The sequence below is a fragment of the Zalophus californianus genome, chromosome 2, assembly GCF_009762305.2.
Source record: "Zalophus californianus isolate mZalCal1 chromosome 2, mZalCal1.pri.v2, whole genome shotgun sequence".
NCBI classification, from domain to species: Eukaryota; Metazoa; Chordata; class Mammalia; order Carnivora; family Otariidae; genus Zalophus; species Zalophus californianus.
Genome location: NC_045596.1, coordinates 155,684,521 through 155,696,716, shown reverse-complemented (window position 1 = coordinate 155,696,716; position 12,196 = coordinate 155,684,521). Strand labels below are relative to the sequence as shown.

General features: G+C 40.6%; 2 protein-coding genes across 9 annotated transcripts in view; one reads left to right on the top strand and one right to left on the bottom strand.

The window, feature by feature from the left end:
• KCTD9 (potassium channel tetramerization domain containing 9) overlaps positions 1 to 4,789 on the bottom strand; it is a 36,519-nt gene extending 31,730 nt beyond the window's left edge. Inside the window, exon 1 of one of the 3 annotated variants that reach the window (XM_027599759.2) lies at positions 4,518 to 4,789. In XM_027599759.2, coding sequence (XP_027455560.1) covers positions 4,518 to 4,565 — 48 coding nt within the window. In that variant the 5' untranslated portion in view covers positions 4,566 to 4,789. Of the gene's footprint in view, positions 1 to 3,593; positions 3,850 to 4,517 lie in introns of those variants that run through there. The other 2 variants (XM_027599760.2, XM_027599758.2) reach the window with 2 other exon arrangements.
• CDCA2 (cell division cycle associated 2) overlaps positions 4,159 to 12,196 on the top strand; it is a 46,535-nt gene continuing 38,497 nt past the window's right edge. For 2 of the 6 annotated variants that reach the window (XM_027599755.2, XM_027599750.2), the window contains exons 1-4: positions 5,363 to 5,489; positions 6,202 to 6,265; positions 6,361 to 6,534; positions 7,674 to 7,828. In XM_027599755.2, coding sequence (XP_027455556.2) covers positions 6,202 to 6,265; positions 6,361 to 6,534; positions 7,674 to 7,828 — 393 coding nt within the window. In that variant the 5' untranslated portion in view covers positions 5,363 to 5,489. The other 4 variants (XM_027599753.2, XM_027599754.2, XM_027599752.2 and 1 more) reach the window with 4 other exon arrangements.

Below are 12,196 nucleotides of genomic sequence, written 5' to 3'. Positions count from 1 at the left end.
CCTCCAACTGATCCCAATGCATGCTAAAGTTTGCAATCCACTGCCCTAGAAAAATGCTTGCATGTGTGTACCAGGATACATACCAGGAATATTCAAGGCAACACTTTCAATTTAATAGCAAAATATAAAGAAAGAAACAACTCAAATGTCCAATGACAGGAGGACAGATAAAATGGGATAGTACTTGTATACAGTGGACTATTATAAAGCAGCAAAAATAACTAAATTATGTGGGACATTATGGATGTAATCTTAGAAATATTATATTGAATGAAAAATGTAAGTACAAAAAGATTACATATGACATCCATTTAGGGTATGTCCCGAAGATGACAAAACAACATATAATTTAGTTATACATATATATATGTGGCTCAACTATTAAAGAGACATGGCAAAGAGAAATACAGCATTCATGAAATTGGCTGACTATGGATAAGCAAGGGAATAGGAAAGTGAACAAGCACATTAAGTTTTGATAATACACTTTTTCTTGCCTTCTGTGGCAGGTTTACTGATATTTGGTATATTATTTTCATCTTAATTTTTATGCATATTAATATTCTTTATGTGCACCAAATATATTTCTTAAATGTTTAAAGTTGAAGAGCAAAGTTCTTGTTAATGTTTAGATTTCAACAGGCAAAGGTCACACAGATTTCACCTTCCTTCAACTTAATATAATGGATTCAAATCTGGATACTTAACACCAACAACATATTTCTGACCTAATATCAAAGCCAGAAGAAAACAATTAAGTCCTGGACTAAGAGTATAAACATCAGTACAGAAGATCTATTTCATGTCCCATTATGTCTGCAGTGAGCTAGCATGGCTCCTTCTACAAAGAAGGTAATCAGTTAGTTTTGGCTGAATAAATAATGTATACAAAAGGTCTATGACTTGCACAGCCTATTCCTGAATATTCTTTAGTTAAAGCAACTTCTGTTCAAGATGTACAGAAATTTTGAACTGACATCAGGTTACTCAGAAATCACTCACTACATTCAGATATCTGAGTCCTCACTTCAAATTACCTAATGCTATTTACAGAGAATATCAGAAAGAGAAAAATGGGAATTCTGAGGCATATGGAGAAAGGATGAAGATACAACTGATTCTTTTGGAGCAACTAAAAAAGCTAAAATTTGAAGATCCCAATTTTTTAGAATTATGGCCTTCAAATGTTTTTGACTATGTACCCCATCAGTAAAACATTTTTGGGCATGTGCTCAAACATTTGTATATTTATTTATTTATAAAGTTTATGCCACAGTCAGAAAAAAATATGATTTCCCAAGTGAAGACCTTTATCGACTTAGAATATGGAGCTGGCCAGTAAAAATCCCCTAAATATTTATCATTAAATTTAGGGAAATCCTGCAAAATATAAAATTGATTTTAAACACTGAAAAGAAACAAGAAAGGAAAAGAAAAACATCTCAAATTGTCTTCATATGTTGGAAAATATTTTTAAACATCTTGCTAATTAGGATGACCTCATCTCATCATTGGCTAATGTTTCAAAGAACACTATACACTTGGGGAGTGGCTTAACAGCAGTTACTAAATAGGACTTCAAATAATCTTCTTTAAAATTCAGCACTTTTTGGGGTGCCTGGGTGGCTTAGTCAGTTGAGCGTCCAACTCTCGGTTTCGGCTCGGATCTCAGGATCATGGGACTGAGCCCCAATTCAGGCTCTGTGCTCAGTGGGGAGTCTGCTTGAAAGATTCTCTCCCTCTGCCCCTCCTCCCCACTTGCGCACATGTGCGTGCTCTCACAAATAGGTAAATCTTTAAAAAAATAAAATAAAATTCGGCACTTTTTGACCTCTCAGGTCCAGAGATCCTTCCCCCCCCCACCGCCCTAAGTCTCATAGTTTATATTTGGAGAAGTGGTAGCTCTGCCATTTTCTCATCGCTTACTTGTGTTCATGTAACTAATATTCTTCGGTCTGCAGCTTCTTTGAAGGAATCTTTTAAAGCCACTTGGCATTTTGGTGAAGGTTAATTTAGTTAAAACTGGATAATGCAAATCTTAACCCGCACTTGTGTGCTTCAGTACATCACAATATACCAAAGTGAACCAACCAGTGAAGAAGTTTTCACATGTGAACGCGCTCCCTTCTCTCAGTAGACTTGAGACCACCTGACACATTAATTGAAAGCACTTCTGTCTTTACGGATTAAAAAATCAAGTTTTAATATGATTTTATATTTCTAAGTAAAAATATAAAGTATACTATTTCTTCTTAAACTCCCCTGTGGTGTACTGTCTCACTCTGGAAAGCACTATTTTAGAGCATGCACAGCCCTCTCTACAACTACAACATCAAAGCATGCACTAGTAACACTTATGTTTATTCAGTATACAGAAAAGTCATGGTAAGCATATGTAGTCCCCTGCAGTAATTCTGTGCCTCTCCAAGCCCAGGCTTTATGGCCCAGTCTGGAAACCACTGAAGAAGCTTTATAGGAGGGAAACTTATTTGAAAAAACAGACACTTATCTTATGACCAGGAAGCAAAAATAGAAGCTAAGTTAATGAGAGATTGAAAGTGCCAGATATTCTAACTGCTGGATGGAAAATCAAACTCTAATAGTAGTGCTCTGTTTCAGCATGTTTTTCATGAACATCATGTCACCATCATGCCAATCCTGGCTAGCTCTAGTCACATTATTTATACAAACATGTAAGCTGTTACGTATTATTCTGTGATTTTTTGTCAAATAAGAGTAATTGTAGTATATATTTTTTTTAAATCAGCTGGAGAGGAGAGGAAACAGAACTTTGGCAAAGAATATATTTTCCAATTGAGTAGTAAGGATTATAGTATGATTTTTTAATATTGAATATACTAGTATTCTGCAGTTTGGATCTTTCTGATCGTCACAACATAAATATATTTATCTTCCTTTACTTGAGATGGGTTTTTTCCAATCTTTTGAGACTCCCTAGAAAGTATTTTTGAAACAAAAATTTTAAACCCAAAAACCTAGTCAAAACTAGATAGCTTAAAAAATACATATGGTAAGACTAACATAGCCGATCTTTGAAAGAACAAAATTCAGTGGTTTCAGAGGAGATTTAGAGCACAGTTAAATATTTATGACTGAGTCTAAACATCTTGTCTTTCAGAGAGGAACAATGAGATGCTGGATAAAAAGGTCAAAGGTCTGCTTTTGAGAAAATATCACAATTGTTTGGATATACTATTTTTTTCTTCCAGTAACAAAAAGTTTTAGATTCTTAGTAGCTAACAGACAACACAGGTTTAGAAAAAGTTAATGGTCAGAAATAATATAAATCTTGTGAAGTATATTTTGAAGTAACATTTATGAAAACTCAAGAACTTGAATATATGCCAGTTGTTTTTATGTATTAAATCTCTAAAATCAGAATAACACAAAATTATAGTCAACAAACTAGACCGTGGTTCAAATTTTTAGAGATTTATTTAAAATTTCAGAGTAGTTGGAAAGCCATTTTTTATACCGGGGCACAATTACATTATTTAAAAACATACTGTTTCCAAAATATGCAGGAAACGAAGTACTGTATTCTGGCAAATAATATAGTGAAGTCAATTTACCTTTACTTTAAACTCTAAGGCATCGTTACTTCTAGATGTCATTAGCCACATCATAAATGTCTGCCTTGAGCAGTCAAATTTTCCAAAGAAGCCGAACAACTTTCATGGGTGGGGCAAGCGGCTTGAGAAGGAACAGGATTCATTTTGGCTTGCTCCAGCCTTGGAAAAAATATTTGGTACCACACCCTCAACAAAGGCCTAACACAGCAACTAGTAATGTCAAATCAATCCATTTTAGTCTATTGTGACAGTCTTTCTAAGGAACTAAAACAAGGCGAAATAAAGTGAGTACGTAAGTTTGGCGGCGGCGGGGCTTAGGGCGCCTAAAAGACAGAGGTGGGAACCATCAAGAAAATGTCCCTAATTTTCAATTTTCTATTCACCCTACGATAGAAGAATATTTTATTTATCCACCGATAAACAGTTTTATTCTTTCTACCTGATCAACCTTCCGTGTCTGCCTTAGTTGTTAACCACCACTTTCTGGAGCAGACCATTACTCAGCACGAAGGTGGCAACAAGAGCCCTTCTACAGCCAGGGCTGGGGGGCAGCGGGGTCTTCGGGGAGGAGGTGGGAAGAGGGACATCAGCACCAGGCGCTCAGGTGACATTGGCCCTCCCATCGCCCTCCGAGTCCTCCGCTTTCCAGGACCCACACCTGGACGTGGGAACGATAAAGCACAAGCTGACCTGCGCTGGCCCCCAGGGCGGCTGGGGAATTGAAGGGCGGGCTCGGGTCAGGAATCCCGCGGGTTGGGAGGAGGCCGCGGGGACCCGACGTTCACCTCCTGGACGCCCCCCACCCCGGCGCACGCCCACCTCCCAGCCCCTCTCCCCAACTTTAGCCCTCTGCCCTGCCAGCCCGTTCCGCGCTCCGCTGCCCTCTCCCCCAGCAGGCGACCCGCCTCCTCCCGACCCCCTTACCTTTCCATTCTTGGGGCTGCCGTTAAGGAACAGGGTCACCCGCCTCATCGCGCTGCCCCCACTGGGTCCTGAGTGAGTCGCCACCCTCCCACCTGGCTCTCCTCCCACCTTTTTCTTCTCCCGCCCTTCCCCTCCCTCCACCCACTCGGACTCTCCTCCCTTCGCCACCTTCCTTCTCTTACAGAGACACACACACGCACGCACTCTAGGTCCCACACCCCAGGGTTGGCGGGTCCTCCTTCCCACCCCGCCCCTGGGCTCTTCAGTCAGCCTGGGACCCTTCCCCCACCTCTCCCAGACTGACTCCAAGCTCCACCAATCAACTGGCAGCGCCGGACAGAACTCAGCCAATCTTCGCCCTGCATTGGGTGGGCTCATACTAACCCAGCCCAGGTGGAGGGAGGGAAGAGAGGTTGCAGTCTTGCAGACGGGAAGGGTTATCAGCCAATCAGCACAACCTGGAGCCGAACGGCGGCTCTAGGCGTTACTGAGCAGGCGCAAACCCAACACCAGGTAGAGCTCATCTGCATAGGGAGGCGGGGTTGGAAGGAAAGAGGTGGAGCTCTAGCAGAGACCCATACAAGTCAGCTCCCCCTCCCACTCGCTCAAACCACGGACTAAACGGCTGCTGTCTGGACTGGATGATTGGGCAAGAGCCCTCCCGTCGTTCTTGCCAGGATTGGCCCAATGATTCTTTTCGAAGTTTGCAGCATCCAATTGAAAAACGGGGGCGGGGCTAAGATGATAACCGAAGGGTTCCTCCGCGAGACTCTCACGGAAAGTAGTCCCCCCGGATACGGGTTAGCAGCAGGTCTCTCTGGTCGGCGCGTCACCTGCAGCTAGTGGTGGCTTCTCTCGAGCTCACCAAGCCATTCCTGGTCCTGGGACGACGAGGTAGAGGCCCGGGAGAGTTCGGGGTGCGCGTGGACACGTGTGGACAGCGGCGGCGTAAAGATTCGTGGACTAACGCCGGTACCGAGGGGGCGGGGCCGGCGATTTGAATCTGGCGGCGGGCGGCAGGCAGCGGCCGGGTGGAGGAGAAGGTAGGGATCGCGGGCAGCGGGGTTGGAGTTCCTCGGGCCGGACGAGGTAGCTCCCGGCGGACGGCTTGACGGCCGAGAGTTGCCTTCTCGAGCGAACCGTCCGCACCTGCACGACACTCACCCGCGGTGGAGCGTTCCAAATAAACCCAGTGGGAGGAGAGCCAAGTTGCGGGAGTGAGAGGTAGGGCAAGGACCCTGGTCCAGCAGAGCTGCTTCTGGGGCGTGCTTCTCAAAACCTTGTTCTTACTTATCCTCCTTCACGGAGATAGTGGTCCTCCTGCGACCTGAGCCGGGCCACCCGCGTGCTTTCTAAAATGCAGATTTCCTGGAGCCCAGCCAGACCTACTTAGAATTTTTGGGAATCCGCAAAGCTGTGTCTATAACAGGGTACCCAGATGATTCAGATGTTCTCCCAGGTTGAAAAGCCATGGCTTCTGGTGTGGTCTGCTTTGTTTCATCCTCAACAGCAGTTTCCTCCATTTCTCTCTTTTTTAAAAGCTCTCAAATACTCTCGACATCTATTTTCATGCCTGTATAGGTTGTATTAGCATTCAGTCTTGAATGAGAATCTTGATCTACTCGTTAACTTGGAAGTGAGGTTTTTTTTTTTTTCTTCTCTCTTTTCTTTTTTCTTTTTTTAGATGGATACCAACTCAAAAGACAGCGAGCCTCTTGAAACCAAGGAGCCTGGTATTCGTGATGCTGGTATGTAGTGATCTTTTGCCTCCTTGTGAAATGTAAGGTTTAGGTATTTGTTTTCATAATGACGTTTAGCCCTCACAATATGTTGTCTATTTCAGAAAATACCTCTTTCATTTCGGGAAACGGGAGGCTTGTAACTCCTCAGAAGCATGCACCTGAAGGGACTCCTAGTGGTTGCACACCAGATACTTTCAAGTCACCTTTGGATTTTAACACAGTAACAGTAGAGCAATTGGGAATTACACCTGAAAGCTTTGTAAAGAACTCTTCAGGTAAAAGAAGTTGTCCTTCTATTGCAGTGCTTTTAAAGTTTAAAAATAACTTTAACTCAGTTTTGTTCATCTGCTCTATCTCATTACTTTGACTCTGCAAACGTTCGATTAGGGACATTTCTGTGAATATGTACCATGCATCTAGCATAGCAGAATATCAGGTTCATAGGGAATCCAGCATGATAACATTCAACAGTGTGCTCTGTGCCCAAACTGGAAAAGAAGACGCATGTGAATCACTTTTTGACCTGACTCATGGGATATAGGATATGTTTACTCTAAGTAGTAATAAATTTTATGCTCACATATGGCAAAAATAAGAGAAAGTCGAAGAGCAATTAAGAAAGATTGGGGTATGCCTCTTTCAAAATCACAAACAAAATTGACTTGGGCTAATCTTCAAGGAGTAGAAGTGAAATTCACCTGTGAAGTCTGATTTAGCTAAGAGAGCAAATAAACATGGACCTGGGATTAGATTGGAGAACAGCATTTAGAAATGGAGAGTGAAGGAAGGCTGGAAAGTCAGAGGACACTAGACTGGATAATGCATGATGTAGACAAGACCACAGTGGTGTGCCATTCTGTGTTCCCTTCTCAAGAACATTATTTATAAACCTTTAAAGAAAAAGCTAGATTTATTTTGTGCTCTTCAGCATATGCAACATAGTGTGTGGAAGGTGGATTGGTATCTCAGAGAAAAAAATGATCTTGAACAATTGAGAGCCTGGGAGTATATGTGCCTAAGTGGAGAGCTTTCCTTTCAGTTCTTGGGGATAAGAGGACTAATTCAGAAAGAAGAGAAGTTCTTAGTTCAAAGCAAGCAATTACCCATCCCTGTGTGCAAGAAATATGAAACAAAAATGGGAACTATTAAAATGTGTTCACGTGTTCATTCCATAACTCACTCTGATCAATGCTTTCTATATGCCAGACACTTTCAGCATCATGGAGTAAATTAATAGACAAAGATCCCTATCCAACTGACCATGTGTGAATAATTTTGCCTATAATACTCTATTTAGATTCCTGTAATAGGTGTTTATGTGTTCTCTCTTAGGCTGGTATATTACAGGGAATTCAGTACATGATTACCAGTGATTGCCTTGCTTTATTCCAATTTAAAAGAGTTTTCGTTACAGGAAAGTCCTCATCCTACCTTAAAAAATCCAGACGACGCTCTACAATCGGCGCTAGGGGCTCCCCTGAAACAAACCATCTTATTCGTTTCATTGCTCAGCAGCGGAGTCTAAAGAAGGCAGAGAAATCTTCTTTGACACAGAATTCCCCTTTTCTGGTATGATATTCTTCTAACATGTCATGAATTCTTTGGGGAGAAGGTTTTGTTCTGTTACAAATCTTTCGTACTGTGTTTCTACCTTCCTGTGCATCTCATCTGTTTTGGATCTGGGGAGATAAGGTTTTCTCTGTCTTACAGAGAGTGTTCAGTTTGCATTGATGGTGATGTTGAACATGGCTAGGTTAAGAATTGGGAAATCCTGTATAGAAATGGTTTTCTAGAGGAGCTATTTTATTTTGCAGGGGTTTTTGCCGGTTAATGTTTTTTTTCTACAATGAAGTGAGGCAATGTTTTTCAACCTTTTTCTTTTAATATTTTTTCTTTAAGTGTCTAATTTTTTTTGACTCCTACATGTAGGAGTAAGAGTTCCCCAGGACAAAATATATTTGGGATAACTTGGCAAAAAGGAAAAAATTACTTGTCTGCTGATGAGGAAGGATGTAGCTATTTTTGGGGATGTTTATCAGAATAATTCATGTTCCTAAAAAGTCAAATAGTGTACAAGGGTTACAATGAAAGACAGTTAATGCTCCCTCTTCTTGAAGGACAACTATTTATATTGTCTCTTTTGGTCCTGGCCTTCCTATTTTTTTTTTTTTTCTTAAGATTTTATTTATTTGACAGAGAGAGACTGCGAGAGAGAGAACACAAGCAGGGGGAATGGGAGAGGGAGAGGGAGAAGCAGGCTTCCCATGGAGCAGGGAGCCCGATGCGGGGCTTGATACCAGGACCCTGGGATCATGACCTGAGCTGATGGCAGATGCTTAACGACTGAGCCACCAGGCGCCCCCTGGCCTTCCTATTTTAAAACGTACTTATATAGCCACTTTATTTTTCGGTTTTAGACACTGTGCACAGGCTATGTAGTGTGGTGATTCTCAGAGATTATCTGCTCATCCCTGGGGATCCCTGAGTCCCATTCAAGAGGTCAATGAGGTTAAAACAGATTTTTGTAATAGCACTGAGGTGTTTGCCTTTTTTCCACTATGTTGATGTTTGCACTCACAGTGCTCAAGCAGTGGTGGGTAAAATTGATGGCACCAAGCTGTCATTTTCCACAGTGCTAAGCCGTCACAGGAAATGATAATGCCAGGTTCATTTAATATCCTTGATGATGCAGTGAAAATTGTGAATTTTATTAATTCTCCACCCTTGTGTATTATGTGTGACTGAAATGGGTAGTATGCATCAGGCACTTCCAAAGTACATACAGAAGTATGATGGATGTTGTGAAAAAAATCGTGTGCATAATTGTTTTGAGCTGTGATCTGAACTCTGGCCACTTTTTTTCATGGCGCATCATTTTTACTTGGAAGAATGACAGACATCATGGTTAGTCAGACTTGGGAATGTGAACAACATTTTCTGAAAAGGAACAGTGAACCTGCCCCTTCAAGGAGAAACTGAAATATTTCTTACTGATTAAAAAACTTGAGTTTTCAGGAGAAAATTAGAATTTTGGAAAACTTCTAGGCAGCACCGTGAGCTTGAGAACTTCCCACTAGCTAGACTTTTCTGATGAGATCAGTGGAGATATTAATGAATTTGATTTTTTGACATTATATAATAAAAGGGTATCAATATTTAGAAGATCTGCAGAAGTAAGTGAATCAATATTTTCCTAATGACCAGTGCATGCAAAATATACCCTCAAATGCAAGAGACTTACAGATTTTAACATAACAAAATCTAAGAAGTTCATTGATAGGATTTCATATTTGACATTGCAACTAACTTTTAGGAAATCTTTGTTGAGTTTTATGTTCCATGAAAGGAAGAATAGCCACAATTCTGAAAAGCCTGTTAAAACATTCTTGATAGCTATAATGCACACGAACTAGGAGCCTTTGGTGTTCTCAATAATTTTAAGAGTGTGAAGACTTCCTGAGAACTGCTGTTAGGATAGGTACAAACATGGACTGTGGAACTATTTGCTAAGGTTTGATTCTTGGCTTTATTATTAATTAATTGTGCCTTTGGCAAGTTACTTAATTTTCTTTCTGTCTGTCTTTCTGTCTCAAGATTTTATTTTTATGTAATCTTTACACCCATTATGGGGCTCGAACTTAAACCCGGAGATCACGAGTTGGGTGCTTTATAGACTGAGCCAGGCAAGCACTTCAAGTTTGTCTCAGTTTTCTCACATATAAAATGGGGGTGATAATAATAGCAAGGTTTTTAATGAGGATGATTAAATTAGTGGAGATGAAGTACTTAGAACCGTGCCTGGAACATGGTATGCATTGGATTTACTATCATTGTAGTTATTTCTGCGAAAAATGAGGATTTTGCTCTTACGCCTCCTAGCCATAGCTGTCTTAACACTATCTCTTGTCCCCATCCTTCCAATACAATTATAATTTTTGTTTAAATTAGGACTTCGTATGTGTTATTTAACCATGTAGATATTTTTCACAAACTGCCAGGTAGTATGCTATAGTCCCATTTCTTCTCTTACACAACTTTTGTTTTTCCTCTAGTTAATAAGTACTTTTTATTATTTTTTGGTTTAGTCTTTTATCACATAATTTCATCCCCAAACTTTGGCAGATCTGCAAACCCTGAGGGTCTGTGGGTTCTTTTCTTTTTCCTTGGTGTTCTCTGTCTTCTGTGGCTTGCTTGCCATCTGGGTCTCCTGCACAGCTGTCACTGTGATTTCCTTTTCTTCTTCTGTTTGGATTTTTCTGTTTCCTTGACATCATATCTTTCTCTCTTGTTTTACTATCTAATTTTTCTGGAGCCTCTGCATATCTGATGACGTTTACTCCACTAGCACATTTAGATTTTGGTTTGTCTTAGTATAGAAATCTAGGTTGCACATATTTTCCATCAAAATTTTGAAGGCATTGCTCCATTGTTATTTTAGCTTACAGAGTTGAAGAATCCTATTCATTCATTCATTCATTCATTCAACACATAATTTTGATTCCCTATCTTTTGCATGGCCTGCTTTTTCATTTGAAGCTCTGTTCTTGGTATTAACACTGTGGGCCCTTGGGGACATTATATTTTTATGGATGTTTTCTTCCTCCCCTTGCAGGATCTCTTTGCTTTCAGGTTCCATTTTGCTACCTAATTATTTCAGGCTTTGTCTCATGCTCAAATATTTATTCAGATGTCTGATGATCTGTGACACTGTTCATTTTTAAAAGCGAGTCACTTTAAAAACTTGACTGAGAGCTCAATGTGCATGGTCTGGTTTCATCAACTGGTGGATTTCTGTGTAGACATGGCCACTTTTTCATTCCCAAGTATCAGAATTCTGTAGCTCTTTTTTTTTGGCAGATCTGTTTTTTCTGAAAGGAATTCCTGGGGATATAAACCTGAGCCCTGGGACTCTGGAAGTCAGGTGTCAAAATGGAAGTCAAACTGTTCACTGAGAAGACTTGGATGGGCTCCACTTTCAGTGCACACTCTCCTCTCCTCAGCTGTTTGTGGAGTCTTACATCTCATGGAATCCTGAATCTCTGTGTTCCCTCCAGAATGTAAAGGTCCTTTCTTCTTTATGAAGAGACCTGTGGGTTCAGGTGCTACTGATAAGAGTTTCAGTGTTCCTGTTCTGAGTCCTGTCCTTGACCCTGGTTTTCAGAAATACCTGATGCTTTAAATACCTGAGCCTTTCTGGGGTCTGCTGCAGGTCTGATTGTTTCCTTTTGTCAGAATGCCCTAAAGAATCCCTGTCAGTTTCAGCTTTCTCTGACCTAAGTCCGTTTTTGTTTGTTGACATTCCATATCTGCTGTTGGTATTTCTGTTTTTTTTTTTTTCCTTAAGGGTATGCCTATGAATATATATATATGTGTGTGTGTATGTATATAGAAATGTACATATGAAAACACCCCACACCTATATCATGTGATTATATATAGTAAAAGAATTCCTTGAATATATAACTCTAGTATCTAGCACTGTTAAAAGTAAGGGCTTTCCACTTGAGCAGTTTTTATGGACAATCATTGCTGTCCTTTGACCTTTGGAGATTTGTCTCTATAGTAAATACCCTTGGTGGCTCTACTCTTTCAGTTCTCACCCTATCTCTTCTTCCCTTACTCAATAAATTTATTGACTGCATAAATAATATTAGTTTACACGTTTTAATTTTAATTTAATTAGTGCAAATATACTAGTAGTACTTGTTTTTTTCTTTTTGTAAAGTGTAAGGGCCTCCATGCTTACATAGTTCATCTCTTATTTTCTCCACCTTCTCTTGCTTTGTTTTTTAACTATTTTTTTTTAAGATTTTATTTATTTCTTTGAGAGAAAGAATGAGTGAGAGCGCAAGAGCAGGGGGAGGGAGAAGCAGACTCCCCGCTGAGCAGGGAGCCCGACTTGGGGTTCGATCCCGCGATGCTGGGATCATGACCTGA